This window comes from Manis pentadactyla, chromosome 3, assembly GCF_030020395.1.
Source record: "Manis pentadactyla isolate mManPen7 chromosome 3, mManPen7.hap1, whole genome shotgun sequence".
NCBI classification, from domain to species: domain Eukaryota; kingdom Metazoa; phylum Chordata; class Mammalia; order Pholidota; family Manidae; genus Manis; species Manis pentadactyla.
In genome coordinates, this window is record NC_080021.1 from 48,734,216 (window position 1) to 48,752,428 (window position 18,213).

At 35.1% G+C, this 18,213-nt stretch overlaps 1 protein-coding gene across 1 annotated transcript in view; it reads left to right on the forward strand.

The window, feature by feature from the left end:
- The window catches only part of PIP4P2 (phosphatidylinositol-4,5-bisphosphate 4-phosphatase 2), a 56,501-nt gene that overhangs the window by 28,754 nt on the left and 9,534 nt on the right, over nt 1-18,213 (forward strand). The window contains exons 3-5 of the mRNA XM_036932787.2: nt 2,667-2,773; nt 3,891-4,014; nt 12,238-12,290. Of these exons, the coding sequence (XP_036788682.1) occupies nt 2,667-2,773; nt 3,891-4,014; nt 12,238-12,290 (284 nt within the window). The remainder of the gene's footprint in view (nt 1-2,666; nt 2,774-3,890; nt 4,015-12,237; nt 12,291-18,213) is intronic.

Here is an 18,213-nt window from a genome sequence, read left to right on the forward strand (position 1 = left end):
TGTTTATGCAGGAATCTCAAAGTCACTCTAGATTTAGCCAACAGCCTCAGTCTGGCTGCTTGCAAGTGATAAATTCATACCGGATCAATAGGATTGGGCTACAAATAAATTACTTTGGGACATAAAGAAAATCATGCTGAAGTTTTTGTATCATTACCATCCCTGTTAGGTAAAGAAATGGATAAAATTGTGCAAATTCTAGAGAAAATGAATAGTATCTAATCAGATTGCCTTGTGTGAAATCAGTAACATTACAGAGGAGGAAAAAAGTGAGAAAAAAAGGTCTTTGAAGAGTGCTTTAATGTGACTTGCCAATGTTTGTGGTGTAATTTGATCTTAAATTTATGAATGAAGAGGTGTTAGGCAATTAAGAGCTTCTCTGGAGAAAGTCCAGCTTCAAAAAATCAGATGCAGTGGACCAGGGCCCAGCGTTACAGTTCCCTTATGTTAGTGTCACTATCATTGTCCCCTGCTCAGTTTTACTGTGATTCATTCTCCTCATGTAAACCTAAAATAGGGTATCAATGTATCTGTTCTCCTGGGCAGCCACCTCTGATAGGAGCCTGATAGTCCTGTGGAGATTGAAAAAAAACAAAACATACCAAACAAAAGAACAAGGCTAATACAAATTCTTTTTAATAGAGTAGACAGAATTGGGAAGGGAAGTAAGGGATGTATGGATGTATGTGTTTAATATGGACAAATTTTAGCAAGACTTATAGAATACAAAATTTAAGGTTAAAGGAGAAGTAATTTCTAGGACAAAGTTAATGGAAAATTTGAGAAGTCCTGGAGAAAGACTGGAGATTGTTGGCTTCATAACCGATTATGAGTCTGAGATTTGGAGGCTGACAAAATAGGGTTTGAATCCCACAGCCACTTAGCAGCTATAGATTCTTGGGGACTTACCTTTTCTAAATTGTGCTTTCCTTATGTAAAGTGTACATTGATAATAATACCTACCTCATAAGGCTGCTGTGGGATTACAGGGGTAAAGTGCCCAGCACATACAAGTGTATTTTGCCAAGAATATTAGAATTTCTGCAAAGGATGATATCATTTTCCACCCATTTCACTGCAGACCAGGCATGACATGGTGTGGAGCTGCCACTGAGGACCAGTTCTTAAAATCTAATACTTCAATCACCTTGTTTTACAGATGAGGAAACTGAGGTCTAGAAGTGAGGTGGGAATAAAATACAGAATAAAAACAAATCTTGTTATTTGCTAAGCATACATTTACTTAATGCCAAATTTGGATATTTAAAAATTAATCCAAATTCTGGTTCTCTTGATACTTTAGATAGTATAGTAATATGGATGTTCATGAATTTTAGGTTTTCAGATTTTATCTATAGTATAGTTTAATTGTAGGTGGTTTGTTGCTAACTTTTTTATATTGTATCAAGGTTATTATATTTTCAAAAATTCTTTAAAAATATGTTGCAGACTTACAGAAAAGTTACAAAAATAATATTACATAGTACAGAGACTTCCCATAGGCCCTTCACCCACATTCTGCAAATATTAACATTTTGTCACATTAACTTTCTCTCTAAATAAATAATCTTTTTTCAGAACCTTTTAAGGTAAAAAGAACATGTGTTCTACCCCTAAACATTTCAGTGTGAATTTCTGTAAAAAAAAAAAAAGAGACATTCACTTATTCAATTACAGTACAATTATCAAATGAAGGAAATTAACACTGATACTATACTGTTATCTAATCTTTTGACCTAATTCATGTTTGCCCAATTGTTCCATTAAAAATAATTTTTGGTTCAGTAGTCAATCCAGAATTACATGTTGCATTTGGGTATCATATCTCTCTAATCTCTCTTAGTTTGAAATTCAGTATTTGTCTTTTATTACCTTAACATTTTTTAAGAGTACAGGCAAGATATGCTGTAGAATGTTCCTTAATTTGGGTTTGTCTGGTGTTCCATCATGATTAGATTCAGCTTACACATTTTTGGCAGGCATGCCGTAGGAGAGATGTTCGGCTCCACTCAGTACCTCACAGGTTCTTTACTTTAACAAGCTTGAGCCCTAGTCTTGAAAGTCTTAAAATACTTTCTCCGGTATTATTTATTCTTACTTTTAAATTTACTGTAAAGTTAAATCAAATGAAAGAATAGAAATGCTAGTGTTAAGAGCTAATCCAGGTTTTTTCAAATTTAAGTTAAAAGATGTAATAAAATTAATCTCTTTGTTGTAGTGAGTTAAGTTTAATAAAAGTTTACATGTGTCACATACCTCTCTGTCCTGCTTTCTTACTGAGCTTAAGCTTCCCAGACAGGTGCAAGAACCCTCAGTGAATGTTTGTGTCTGGCCAGAGAGATGACCTCTCTGTCTTAAAACTTTAAAGGAAAAGCAACTGTCTGTGTGCACCAAGTATTCTTCCTATATTAAAGAGCTGGTACAAACTAATTTTGAAATATGCCCTTCATAATTAAATCTCAGCAGCCAACAGAAATTCATATAGTGCTTGCCAGTATTTTAGCTACTTAAAACCACTTATGATGCACTTTTCCCTAAATTGTATTTTGGTAGCACTATGGAGAGCCTTAGTTTTTAAAGACTCATTCCCTTTTTACACACAAACAGGCTTTAGCTATCTGTACTATGGTTAATTTGCTGTGTTTGCATTTTCTTCCCTTATCTAGCCAATCAAAAACCCCCCAACAGGGAAGAAATATGTTAGATGCCCTTGTAATTGTCTCCTCATTTGTAAGGACACATCTCGGCGAATAGGATGTCCGAGACCCAACTGGTAAGAGATAAAAGATTCATTCATTCATTCAATTGTTCATTCAACAAGTGCTTATGAAAGGCTCATTATGCGCCACACTTTGTTCTAGAGTCTGTCCTAGAAGTAATTATAGGACCTAGATTATTTTTTTGTTGTTGTTAAAGGAACGATATGCTTAGTTTGAAATTAATGGTCACAGATATTTGTAAGATAAAATATTCTTCAATAAGCAATGAAAGTTTTCTTGATGTTATGTAAGTATTTAATGCAGTGTAATAAATCAGTGACTCACTAAAATTATTTAAAAATAATCACTTAGTTTACCTTTGACATAATTCATCTTAACCTGGAAATGTTTAAATCATCATTGTATACCTCAGTATATGCTATGCTAATCTCTACTGAACATAATCTATGCAATAAGTCCTGGAGTTATTTACCCATGCCAAGTGCCATTATGGTTGTGCCCAGAGAGGAGTATATCAAGACCTAAACTGTATTCTTCCTGTGATTTCTGGCTTTTTAAACCTTTACATGAAACATTTTCAACCCCATCTGATAGTAGACTGGGGAGTAGAAAGGAATAGAGCCCCACATTTTCATTTCTGTCCAATACTGACTAAATGATCTCAAAGAAAATCAGAGAAACTTGGTTGTGACTCAGCACTTCGGTACCTTCATGGCACACACATTATTTGTTGATGTAGAATATTTTAACTTATGTAGTCTTCTATCAAACTTAAGTTTTCTTCCTACATAGAGAATAATAATAACTTTTTTCTGATTTGAACTTATAAGAACTCAGAAATGGCAGTTAAATGGATCTCAAGGTGATTGATTAGGACCAACATCGTAATATATGGGTTCTATCCCAAGTACAAAAAGACTCATTTTTCTGCTTTTGAAATATTATTATTGCTACTTTCTGTGACTTTTGGCTCCAAAGTCTCACATTTAATTCACTTAATTTATAAAACAAGTATAACCTATTTTCAATGCTGCATACCATGGTTTTGACCATTTATCGCCCTCAGTCCATTTTGGGGTAATGAAGTGTTTCCTTCATTTTCCCAAAAAATGGACATTTTGCCCTCAGTCCATTTTGGAAATAATGAAGTGTTTCCTTCTCTTTCCACAGTAGACGCATAATTAACCTTGGTCCAGTAATGCTTATTTCTGAAGAACAACCAGCTCAACCTGCATTGCCAGTCCAACCAGAAGGTACGAGGGTCGTGTGTGGGCACTGTGGAAACACATTTCTGGTAAGTAACCAGACACGTGTCATAGTGGCATCAATCTGTAAATGTAAGTCATGATCATATGCATTTGACCATTGCTTGTACTCTTATAGTTTTGTCCAAGAGCAAATCGATCAGAAGTTTGAAATAAACTCTTTTTAAGAAAGACAGTTAATCAAAGGTGCAGCTAGGTTGCACTGCATATTTTGTGAATTAGACAGAAGTTACATCCTCTGATAGGTTCGTTTTCAAAAGGCGTCTCTCAGGGAGGCTAATGAGAAACAATGCCCTTTCTTCCAGGTGTGGCTTGGCTTGGTGAGTGACTGAATTTTGCCCTCCCCTCACCTGCTCTCTAGAGCACTAAGTGCATGACGTGGTTACATGTGAAAAATTCAAGGGAAGAGTCAAGAAAAATTCTTACTACAATTCATCAATAATATTTTGATTTTTAAAAATTAAAATTGGAGTAAAGGGAATTATCTCTAGCATCTATAATTAGGTAAACTACTAGATTGAAAAATAAGGTGTAAGTAGTTTGAAATGACTAAATGTTATAGAAGTTCTTGTTTTGCTTTAATTTTGCTTTTAACTTTAATCCTATGTTTGTTTTTAAAAATTAATTTCATCATGATTTACCCTGTCAGGAAGGTAAGCACAGGTTTTCTTTTGTTATTTAGCCTTCATGAGAGCAAAAATTTTCCTTAGAATCTAAGAATTAAAGGATTTAAGAAAGTATAGATGAATTGCTTTTTTCCTTCTGATTTTTATTTTTGTTAAAGTAATGCATGTACATAATTTCAAATGTCAAATAAGACTATAAAGCTTATAGGGAAAATGGTGGTTATTTATTTATCTAACACAAATACCATCCCCCAAATACTTTCAATTCTTTCAGCTGCTCTGCTGGTATTTATTTCCATGTGTTTATTGTTTGCTTATCCTTTTTCTTTTTGATTAAGCAATTTCAGATATTAATTATTACCTTGTAAAATGCAGGTTAAGGATTTAGCACTTATACCACCCCACCGCCATCCATATCCCTTTCCTCAATTCTATACTCCTAGTAGAGTTATTTTATTCAATTAATACTTAGTGCTTACATTTTTTATTAGATAAATTATGTTTACAGCTGATTCAAGTAACATACTACATTTCTCTCCTGTATGGCTTTTAGAATATTTTGTATTTGTTAATAATTGTCCCTCCCCATTTTGAATTTGTTCAGTTTTCTATGTACACATCATTAGTTCTTCCTCTGCTTTTTATAAATCTATAGAATTCCAGTCAGTACAGTCAAGCACATCAAGAGAATCTGTTATGAAGTACACTGCTACACAGCTGTCGTTCTGGAGCCTCCCTTCCGCAACCCTAGGAATTCCTTTCCCCTTTTTCCTGTGTTGGAGGAAATGTCCTGGGTTTCCCATGCCATTTTCGTAGTTCTTGGTTTATTCCTTCATTGCATACCCTCTCCTATCTTTCTGAGAAAAGATGCAGGGAAATAAATTTGAGCCCTTCTTGAACAGTTTTTAATCTAATCTCACATTTGCTTTATAATTTGTCCAGATGTAGAATTATGGGTTGGCAATTGTTACCTCTCAAAAATGTAAAGGCTTTGCTCCATTGTTGATGAGGAGTTGAACTGCTATTCTGACTCCTGGTCCTTTTTCTGATTTTTCTTCCTCTTTATTTTCCCCTTTCATTCTCTCCAGTGCTCTGAAGTGGCTTAGCATGTGCCTTAGGGAGGAAATGTTTGAACTCATTGTTTGGGTACTCAGTGGGTCCTCTTAGAGTCCATTTCCTTTGTTCCCTTTTTCTAGAACTCTATATTAGATCACTTCAATTGTCTGTTTCTTTCCTTTTTTCCCCATTTTTTTTTTCAGGTTAGGCTTTTTCTTACAGGGGAAGGGAACTTCCCCAACTATATTTTGTAAACTTAATTCAAAATTTTAATTTTAGATCATATAACTTAATTTTTAATTTCCAAGAGTTTTCCTGTGTTCTCTGATCAATTCTTTTCCCTTTTTCTAAAAAGCATTCCCTTCTTTATGGCATCTTTCTGAAGCTATTAATTATATTTTTTCTAATGTATTATTTTTCTTTATGCTTTGTCTCTGTTTTCTCCCCACATTCTCTATTTATTTTTCTTTTGTGACAGAAGTTTTACTGAAAAGCTCCTTTATATTTGAGAGTAAGTCACTGACGAGAATCTCTTTTTCATGCATCAAGAATTAAACTTTTTCTCCTTATTCTGTCTCTTCCCTCCCTCTCCTTCTTCTTCTCCCTCTTCCTTTTCCTCCTCTTCCTTTTTTTTGTTCTTCCTTTTCTTTTGGAGAACTGTCAACTATTAGTATCAATAATCCTTTTTTAGGGTAAGTTCCTCTGGAGAACAATTCTCTGATTTCTTATGAAGGATATGCCTGGACACAGCATTCTAGGAGCTAAGGAAGGAAGGTAATGGACACAGGTATCATCCAGTGTTCAAACTGTAGACTTTAACTTGTAATACCTTTGTTTTTAGAATGGTGCTTGATTATTTTCTTCTGCTGTGCCTGGTGTTCCTAAATTCACAAGCTCTCTAGTTCAGTTTCTTCTCAAAATAAATCACTCTTCTCTTGCATGTGTTGGGAAGGGAGGAGTTTCAGGTTTTGTGGTGTGGAGGGAAGAGTTTCAACTGATACTGCTGTTTTTATCACTACCCCAAGCTCTTACCTTTGAAAGCACCTGGTAGCCCCAGTCTGTGAGCCATTCTGCAGGTCTTCAATGTGAACCAGCCTGCTTTTCATTAGCTTCTCTCTCTGGAGGCAGTCAAATTTCAGCATGCCTTTCACTAAGTCAGATGCCAGGTCTCCTTTAGCTTTCCATCGTCCAGAAATTGGAGGCCATTTCTTTCTTGATTCTCTTTGTCCTTATGGTGTCATACATTTTTTAATTCACTTATTAGCATTTTTAGTCAGGTTTGGAAAAGGAAATGGAAATGCATGCATTTATCCAATTTATTGCATTTAACCAGAATTTCTAGGATTTTTTAAATCTAGTAGGACAAGATGAATCATTGCATTTATATCTTATTGATTAAATCAATGACTAAGTACATATGTTTAAGGATATACTTGATGGGGATAGTTAAATTTCTTTTTAAAAAATCACTACATATTGATTTAATATAGGATAATACAGTCTAGGTATTGATAGGTATCAAGTGATTTGACTAAATCATACATTAAATATATTTATTATTGTTTTCTTATATGTGAGCAAATTATATTTTGAGATACCATTTAAAAATTTTCAAAATAGTTTTCAACTTATGTCCATAAACTCCCATCCATAATTGCGTTGCATTTGCATTTTACCCAGTTATGTTTTATATTTCAAATCTTTGCCATGGATAATCCTTATAGCCGCATTATAAGTGAGCTAATTTCACTTGTTAAAAAATATGTGTTGAGTGTGTACCAGGCACTCAGCCACGTGCTGGGAAAACAGGAAGGTGTAGTCTCTGCCTTCATGGCATTTTCTAATAGATGGAGAAAGACAATTAATACAATTACATGAAATGTATTTATACAGGAGTAGGGAAATACAGAGTGTCCTTAGGAGGACACAGAAAAGTGCTTAGCTTAGAGGAAATGACATTATCTTAGGGGTAATGGACAACTACAGTGTAACTTTATCATTAATCTGTATATCTGGATGCTATGTACAGAATGGATTGCATAGAGCAAGAGTGAAGAGGCACAATACTAGACATTTGGCTTTTATTGTTCAGAAAGTGATGATAATCATGGTTGAGAATAGCATAAAGAATTTGAGAGAGAGAGAATTGACCATACTGATAATAAAGTAGATAAGAGGATGAGGAAAAAAGGAGAAATCAAAGACAGTTGTTACCAAAGTTTGTTTAATGTTTTGAAATAATCTGGCAGTGAATTCTAGAGAATGATCCAAATTGAGAGGTAAGATAGATATGTATGTGATGTGATTTATTTTTTAAAATAATGTGTGCATTTAGATATTTTCCCACAGAAGAAAATTACTAAAGCAAAAGGCAAGCCACAGATAAACTTCTAAAACTAGCCCTTTCTCACTTAATAGTCAGTGCAAGCAAATGAGTCATATTAACATATTAGCACAGTAATTATGATTAAAAACTTTAATTCTTTAGCAGGAAAGGGTATTTTGGATTAATATACAGAATTTGAAGATGATTTCAAAATTCCTAGAAAAGAAGGTTTTGGTGTTTAGGGGAACACAGTACATACTTATAGAGTGCCTGTTAGGTTTGAGAGTAGCGTTAGGAGAATAAACAGACTGCATAGCTCTTAATTCTGGCTTGGACACTTTGCCTTATCCTTATTATTATGCCAATGGTGAAAAGTCTTACATCCTTTATAGTATATTCTTTGCCCTTCAAGCCTTTAACTATTAGGACAGTTCATTCACTAATTCTCTACCTTGTTTCAGCCTTGGCTTACCAGGCCCAAAAGCAATTGAGACACAAAAAATTCAATAGCACTGAAAATAAAATACAAAAAAATCATGGAGAATGAAAAGAAGGGCAGAAAAAATATGAAGGCATGCATAAGAATATAAGTATGCATAATATTTAATCCTGTGCAGTTAAAATTAGACTGAATTTTAGCTGTAAGTCTTCTAGAGTCAATGAAAAGGGGAAAACATGGTCTATTGCAAGATATTCAACATGTTTTGAAAAAAGGTCACATAGGAGAACCTTTATTGGAATACTAAGACTGGAGAGAATTATTCCCATGGATTAAGATAAAAGAACAATACAGTGGGCTGTGTTCTCAACAACATCCTGTGATTATAATAATAACATCCTGTAATATATCAGTGTTATAATGCTGAAGTTAAATTATCTAGAAATTCACACTATTCATTTCAGAGCTAATGAGAACCATACACAGTGTTTAGAAATGTTAGATTGGTGGTTTCAAAAGTATATTCAATAAAACACTCATTTTATAGGTTAATAATAGGTGTTATATGAGTAAAGAATTTCATAGTCATGGGGAATTGCTAGGATAAACGAAATTAAATAGAATTATTTTTTACAGGTGTATTTGTTAGCACTTTGAGCATGCATTATTGTTAATATCCAGGAGGGAGCTTTAATATACTATATACAAACATTTTGAGGGCATCATCTCAGGGTAGTGTTCTGAGAGACACTGCTTGGAAAATAATTTTTTAGAAGACTAAAGCAAATATATAGCCTTCAGCTAGTCCTGCATGAATGTAGAAAAGTTTCCTAAGACACCTGAACATTAGAGAGTTTAATTGCTCTTTTCTGTTAGTCAGGTGTTCTCTGTAACAGGCAGTCCCAGATGCTTTGTTAACCCATATCTGACTGCAGGGTTGGCATTCTTCAGTGAAAACTAACACAGCCTCCAATATGTGCCTGCATCCTTGTCTTGCCACTGGGTTTCAGCCCCAGCAAGTTCACTATGACTTCAATGTGACCAAAGAAATGACAGTAGAATGTTCTTGAGGTGAAAGGGTTATACCCAACTTTATTTCCATGGTGGTAGGTCAGTCACTAAAATCCTGTTCACTCAGAGCGAATCCGCATGCAGCCAGCTGGTCTCTGCCTCTGGGCCCCTCTGCCCGCACAGCCGTTCCCTGGGCCTCTCTGCCCGCACAGCTGTCTCACACAGCCATCCTCTGGCTCTGTCTTCGGCGCTGCCACCACTCCAGCCTCTGCTTTGCTCTCCTGCAGCCTTGCAGCCATACCACCATGTTGCACAGAGCACTGGGTGGAGCGCTTTACATAGAGTCAATAACAACGTACTGCCCACATGTGTGCAGTGAGCTAGCCAACCAGGGCCAGGTGAGGATCCTGGCCACAGGAACTCTCATTTTAGACACAATCATGATGATTGTTTAAACTCTGCCCAGAATTAGGCCAATGTAGTACCTTCAGGCAAGGTCATATTTTTCTTATTTGGACCCTGGGACATATGGTTTGGTGTCATAGCAGAGAGTGGAAATGGTTTTAACTTGAATATAGTTCAAAGTAATGACATCAGTTGCCTATTATATCCTTTAAAAAATAAAATCTAGTGGGATACTATCAATTGACTAGTTTTTAGCATTATAATTTTCTTGAGCCTTTAAGACTGATAAAAAAGTATATCTTGGGGAAACTGAATTTATCTCTTATATAGAATAGTTAAAAATAAGTCAGATAATTAAAGACCTCTACTGAAAAGATTGGGCTTTAGAGAAGTTGCCTTTAATCTTTCTGATGGAAAATAGGTAATTTTTTCCTATTGAGGCTACAAGTTCTGGCAATAAAATTTTAAGAGGGCAGAGGCTGCATTTTAGATGAGGAACAGTAGTAAGTTAACTTTCTTTCAAAAACACAAGTATTTGCATTCATTTGAATAGATTATGACAAAATTATTTCTAATAATAGATGCTTCTATGTTCTTAGTTTGCTGCATGTTGAGTACTTGGAGATAACAAAACCAGGTGTGTTAGTTTGCTGGTTGTATAATTTACTAATTATATAATAAAGTATTAGCTGATGTAGTTATAATTGAGTTTACCATGCATAATCTATGCTAAAATGAAGACCACTATAAAATGGTAATATTGGGCTAGTCTCCTTCAACTGGTCATCTAAAATTCTAGAATACTATGCCAACATGTTAGCCTTCAGGCTTCAATTTTGATTTCCTCTTCATTCAAGGGTTCATAATTGTCTCCTCAACTACTTAGCTTTTTTTTTTAACCTGTGAAAAACTTTAGTTTGTTATTTATAAGTAAAATATGTAATGATGTTACAAGTTCAGCAGCTATCCTAAAGCTAAATACAAAAACATGAAAAAAGTACTCAGTAAGATTTCTGTATTCTTTGCATCTTAATGTACTGAAAAAATTTCTGTAGAAATCTTTCCCACATTACTTCTGGCATTTTTACTGTAAACAGTAGGTTTTGAAATAAATTGACTTGTCACAAAATAGTAATGAAAGAAAAATTTACTGCTTCTTGAAAAAAAAGGAGCCTTAGTTTGACATTCTCAGATGTTGACAAATAATCATTTCAAAAAGAGAGTTAACATTCATGTTTCATTTCTAGTTTATTTATCTTTGGCCTCTGTTCCTGCTGTGATGGAGAGAGATCATTTCAAGGTTAACTAACTTTAATGAGGATTGAAATAAATATGAAGAAAGAGAAGCCCAGGCAAACCCAAATTTATTGTTTTCTTTAAAAGTTAGCCATTTTAAAAATATTTAAAGAGAAAAGAATTATGCATCATATACTTTCTGAAAATTATCTTCTATTGTGTGGAAAACATTTGAAAATGCACAGAATTTGTTGAAGCCTTATTATACCTAGAACCGGAAAGTTATGAAAAGAGAAGTGAGTGACCTGGGATCCTAAACAAAAATTAATTTTAATAAAAGAAAAACTGTTTTGATGATAAAACTCCTGAAGTAAAGGAATTCTCTTAAAACTATAAAGGAAATACTTGCTTTACAAGAAGGTATATAGAAAAGTAAACAAGATGGAAGGTGTGAGAGGTACTTTTAAATATACTTTTAGAGGTAAAGAGTTACTTTAAATTTATATCGCTCATTCTTTCAAAGATTTTAACCTACTACTAGTACACCATTTCAAGTATCTGAATAACAATCCTGTGAGAAGGTAGTGCATTCTAGTACTACATTTACAGGGGAGAAATTGAAAGAGAAAGTTGCAGCACAGGATTATGTTTTCACTCCGTAGAATAAGCAAGGACGGAATAGCAAGGCAGCTTCCTGACTTGAGCTCTACTGTATCTGATATGTTTGTTTACTTTGTGGGTTTCCCACATTAATAGAATAAATATTCAGGTACATAAAAGGCTATTCCTCAAGATGTAAAAGGAAAACAATTTTGAAGGTATATGAAATATGTTTTTATTCCCTGGAGTGAATGGTGGAGACATAAGGCTGAAAGAAATGAGATGATTTACAGCAGTCCATTCCTTTACATGGTAAAGCAAACCTAGACTGCGTCAGAAGCTTGAAAAAATCATGGGAACTATTTGAGAGGGGATTCCCAAACTTTATTTTAAGGGAGTGGGGAGAAATATTGGAGGGGAAAAGCTCATATAACCATGAGAAGGTGATTGCTTCTGCTGAGATCCCTGATGACATTTGAACTAAAAGAAACATCTTATCAGATTGGATAGTTTTCAGTTGTTTTTCTTTTCAATCCCTTTATTTATTTTACAGTGGATGGAACTGAGGTTCAACACTTTGGCAAAATGCCCACACTGCAAAAAAATGTAAGTTCTCTATCATTGGAAATGCTATTGAGAAGTACTTGAGTACAATTTAAAGAGTTCAGAATTCTCATTTAAGTAGATTTTGATTTTAAGACATGCTATGGGATGACTGTGTGCTTAATATATTTATGTTTTACAAGACTAAAAAAAAAGGCATCTTTAGATTGATTAATATTTTCTATTTTGAAATTGAAATGACTGGGCTTGATTTTCACTCTCTAAAGGGAAATAAGTTTCTAAGAGAGTTATGACTAACATTAATAGTAACCTGGTGAGGATTTTCAAATGTCCTAAGTGAGAGGTTACCATCTATTGCAAATAATCAAAATTTATATTTAAAAAATGGGCTGTAGTTGGCACATGAAAAGGTGCTCCTTATAATTAATCATCAGGGAAATGCAAATTAAAACCACAGTAAGATATAACCTCACACTAGTTAGGACAGCCAACATCCAAAAGACAAGCAGCAACAAATGCTGGCAAGGATGTGAAAAAAGGGGAACCCTCCTACACTGCTGGTGGGAATATAAATTAGTTCAAACATTGTGGAAAGCAGTATGGAGGTTCCTCAAAAAACTCAAAATAGAAATACCATTTGACCCAGGAATTCCACTCCTAGGAATTTACCTGAAGAAAACAAGACTCCTGATTCAAAAAGACATATGCACCCCTATGGTTATCACAGTGCTATTTACAATAGCCAAGAAATGGAATCAACCTAAGTGTCCATCAGTAGATGAATGGATAAAGAAGAGGTGTTACATATACACAATAGAATATTCAGCTATAAAAAAGAAAAGAAATCCTACTATTTGCAATAACATGGATGGAGCCAGAGGGTATTATGCTCAGTGAAATAAGCCAGGAGGAGAAGGAGAAGTATCAAATGATTTCACTCATTTGTGGAGTATAACCACAAAACAAAACTGAAGGAACAAAATAGCAGCAGACTCACAGACTCTCAGAAGGAACTAATGGTTACCAAAGGAGAGGGGTTGGGGAGGGTGGGTGGGGAGGGAGAGGAGAATAAGGGGCACTATAATTCACAATTACAATATAGGCAGGTCACAGGGAAGGCAGTACAGCTCAGAGAAGAAAAGTAATGGCTTTGTAGCTTCTTACTATGCTGATGGACAGTGACTGCAATGGGGTGTTGGAGGGGACTTGATATGGGTGAATGTTGAAACCACACTGTTGTTCATGTGAAGCCTTTGTAAGATTGCATATCAGTGATACTTTAATTTTAAAAAAATGGGTTGTAGTCTAGGAAAAAGACCAAATTGTTTGGGGTTTATAGTTATTCAATTTTGTCATCTCCTGCCTAATAAGATTGTTATCTGATGGCAAAGTTTATATATTTATTTATCTGTCTTAACTATTCAGTCTGTTTCTCTCCATTCCTAAATGGTGTGCCTAGGGAAAATAACAGAAGGCAATATAAAAATGGAAAAAATACATATTTTGATTAAAGTCATGTATGGCAGCTGTGCTGGGATCCCCAAGTTCATGATTTTCTATAACTAATAGGAATGAGTATATATTTGTACTTGCAGTTGTGATTTATTGGCATGAAAGTATACAAAGCAAAATCAGCAAAAGAAATGGGGCAAAGTCTGGAGGAAACTAGGAGCAAGTTTCCAAGAGTCCTCTCTTAGTAGAATCACACAGGATGCACTTAATTCCTCCATCAGTAAAATGTTACAGTACATGTGAAATGTTATCTACCAGAGAAGCTCATTAGAGACTCAGTGCCTAGCATTTTTATTGGAGCTGGTCCCATAGACACCTACTATATAACACATACCACTCTCAGAAGAAAATCAGGTGTTCAGCATAAAGGGTATTGTTTGCACAAACAATTTAGATATAGTAAAGAAATTGGTTAGGAAATGATGGGAACTTTCTAGAAATCTCAGTTCCCAGATGCTAGCTAAGAACTAACATTACAAGCAGACCTTTCTAAGGATAGCAGACACATGCCTGATATATGAACTCTTCTGCATAGCATCTATTTTTGATAATAACATTCTAATATAAAAGTTACTGTTCTCCACTTATATGCATAAATTATAACTTAAGCTAGGAAAATTAAACTGGAATGTTTTGACAATTAAAATAGAAAATGTGAGTTCATAGTTTAATTGGTTTGATCCTTAGTATGATATAAATACCTAAATCTGTTCTGAGAGTAGAGAAATCCTAATTTCTAGCAAAGAATTAACAAGTGAGAAGTAAAATACATGTAATAAAATACCTCTATCTCTGCTAGATTTGATCCTCTAGCTAACTATGTCTATATTTTCATGAAACTGAAAAAAATTAAATTGCAAATATCTTCACCAAGAACATGAAATTGGATTCCAAAATTTTACTGAAAATAAAAAGCAGAGACTTATAATTTGCAGACTGTTCTGATAAGTAGCCCAGTGATATTTGCTTTATATACACATAATAGCTGTAATATTTCCAACAAATCTGTTACAGAGGTTAAGAATTTTGCTCAAGTGTTTTGCTTGGTTAATTATTTTAGAATACTGGCAGTATTTTACTGCTAATAAAGAAGTATTGAGTACCTAGCTATTCCATGATTGGTTAAAATATCACAAGACAGTGTGTTAATCTAAAGAAGAATTGATACCAATTACTTAAGGAACAACTTGAATAGACATTTACATGGGATAAATCAGCTTCAGTATCAGTCTCAGAGGAATGTTTATTGAATTGGAACTACATGTGAGACATTGGAGGACTCAGTATTTCTTACCTATTTGAGCAAAGATGCTTTTATCACATGAAGGCTCATGGCTTGTATCTAGATTTCTCTTTGAATGTTTTTCTTCATGACAAAATGATGAGTCATCTATTGAAGTAACATTCTGAGCTGGAATTTTATTTCTTTAAACACAAATATCAACTATCCTAAAATTATTTTTAAGTTATAGGAGTTATTAATCACTACATTTCCCCCTCATAAAATGTGGGGAAAGCTTCCCCCAGGGCTCCAGAGATGAAGAAGCATTTTTTCATATGACTGTTTCTTACTCATGCAGTCACTGGGGCTATTGTAGCTGAAGATGAGGTTACTGTTTCAGTGGGCAGCTTGTGGCCACTGCTGAACAGGAGATGTAGTCCCAGCATTCTCAAATACAATCTGGACTGTATTTCCATGCAAATGTTATGATGGACCTTCGACTAACTGAGATGCCAATTTAATCAATGATAATTATCACTGAATATCATTTCTTTACATTGCTGTTGTACTCCCTTGTGGATCACCTCCTACCATTTTAAACAGTAACAGACTTGTACTCTCTTTTATTTTGCTGTTTAGTGCTTTCTTTTATGATTCATGAATTCAACAAACAGTCCTATTCTAGGTAATAGTGCTTGAGATAAAAGATATAGCCTTGTCTTCAGGAAACTTAGTCTTGTAGGTATAGGGAAAAGAGTAGATAATTACACTGAAGTTTTAAGTGCTTTGAAAGAGGTATGCCCCACATGCTCTGCTCTGAAGAGCCCCTAATATAGATTGCAGAGAAAGGAACATGAGAGAAGCTTCTCAGGAGAAAGGGCCTAAGCTGTCCATGTTTAACATGAACTAAGTTGTTAAAGATGAGTGGGGATGTGTAAGAGAGGGTGGGATTTTTCCTTGTGGGAGGAGCTATCTGTACAAAAGTACACCGGAGTAAAAGGCTAAGTGTGCTATTAAGGAAGTGGAATAGCTAGGATTGAATGTGAAGAAATAAGAGAGAGATTGGGGTCAAGGATGACCCTACCTGAGAGGCTATGGAACTATTCACAGATAGAGAACAGAGAATCTAGAAGAACTGTGTCTGGCAGAGAGATGATAAGTTCATTTTGAACATATTAAAAATTAAGACTCCTAAATTTGCTAGATTGGCTAAGTTCAGTCACTTGAAATTCAGATGCATCCACCTGCTTTTCAAACCACCAATCTTGGATCAGTGTGGCCATGGCTTCTCCCTTCCTTCGTCAAGATAACTGAAAGATGAAAAAATTCTCCATTGATTAGCTCTTTACAAATGTGTAGCTTTACACTTCAGCTAAACCCTTGCTTGATATTCCTTTTTTAGGTGTCCTTGACTAACTCCCTCTCCCACTCTCCAAAGCAGTTATTTCCAGATCTTTACTATTTTACCTATAGCTATTTCAACCTAAGTGTCCACAGGCATCTCAGATACAATATTCCAACTTCTTTACCCCACTCTGCAAACTAATCGTTCACGTGTATTAGTGAATATATTACATTGATGAATGTTACCCATTTGTCCAGCTAATCAAAGACAGAAAGCTGAGTTTATCTTTATTCTCTATACCCAAATGGAAACAAGTCCTATCAGTTTTCTCTCTTGAGATACCAACTCTGTTCTCTCATTCTTGCATTCAGGATTTCTCACCAGGACTACTGCAGTGGCTTTCTACTGTATCTTTTGACCTTCAGCCTTGCAGTTTTCTATCCATTTACTAGACTCATTGTGCCCAAATGCAAATATGATTTTAAACTCTCTGGCTTCCAATCTTTCATTAGCTTCCAAGTTTGTGGCAGTGGCATGCAGTTGTGCAGGTTAAGGATCCTGAGGAAGGACATTTTCTATTTATTGATGTAAGTGCATCATATAGATTATTAGAGGCTATTACCTAAAATCCAAAACAAACTCCAGTCTATATATAACCCTCCAGGTTTAGGTTTTTGACTAACTTCTCTACTGGTATCTTGGTTATGTTTTCATCCACCTCTACACACAACCTGTGTCCCAGCATAAATACATAATGCAGTTTCTTTCTTTTGTTCCTTAATCTCACTCTTCTAGGCCTGGGATGGCCTGGCTAGTCTCTTTCTCATTCCCATACACCTGCAAAACACCCACTTAACTTCACAAACAGCTCACACATCGCTTGCTGCTGCTTCTCACCTACAGAGACTTTTTCTGAAAGAAAGGTAATTCTGCTTCTTGTTCCTTGAACAAAATTCTTATGCTTTTCATATCTGAACAGGGCCACTGCTATCAGCTAAGACAACTTCGTGCCCTATCTATTCATATCTTACCCTGTCCTTAAGCCCCACCTAATAAACTCTTTTTTGCTACCTCATCTGAAAATTGTGTTGTACATAGCATTGCTTGACACCATCTTCATTTTCCAGGCATCCTTCAGAAAGCTGGTGTGCCATAGGAGAGTGCTGTAAAGGGGAAGTTAGTCATTTGAAAAGTGAATACTTAGATGTTTGGGAAACATGACATGATGTTTTCCTCTTGGAGATTCACTGTCCCCATTTTTGTACATTAGAAGATCTTGACTTTTACATGTAGTAACATGAAAGACTAGTTAGAACAGCCTTCTAAATGCATAGTTCAGGTCAGCAAAAGTTGAGAAAATCCCCAAGGACCTGAAATGAAGAGGAAATGGCAAACGGTTTTCATTTCAGATATCCTGAGTGTATTTGCTGACACCAGGGTTCCAGAGCCTTGGGTTTCAGTCAGTGTTCAGATGATGAGAAAGAAGGCTTTGGCTTTGCAGAAGGTGGAGAGCTATTTCCCCACCCCCACCAAATAAAGTCCTTAAAGGACTATTCTCCATGAAAAGAATAAAGCTGGTGTGCTGTAGGAGAGAAAAAAATCCACCAGAAAAGGAATATTACGAAGTAGAGATTTTAAAGAACAGAGAGTTTGAAGTTTATATTCTATCTCATTTATATAGTCTAGGAAAACCCAGTCTCAGAAATCAATTTAAAGTGGTTTAGGTTTGGTATCATTTTAGGGAGCCTGGGAAAAACAAATGAAATTTTTCTGTGGATGAAGCCACCCCTAAATTATGCCATCCAAGATTTATTATATTAAGATCTGCCAAAATAAATTCTCACATAAAAATTACCAATGTAGGAGGAGTCAAGATACCAAGCAGT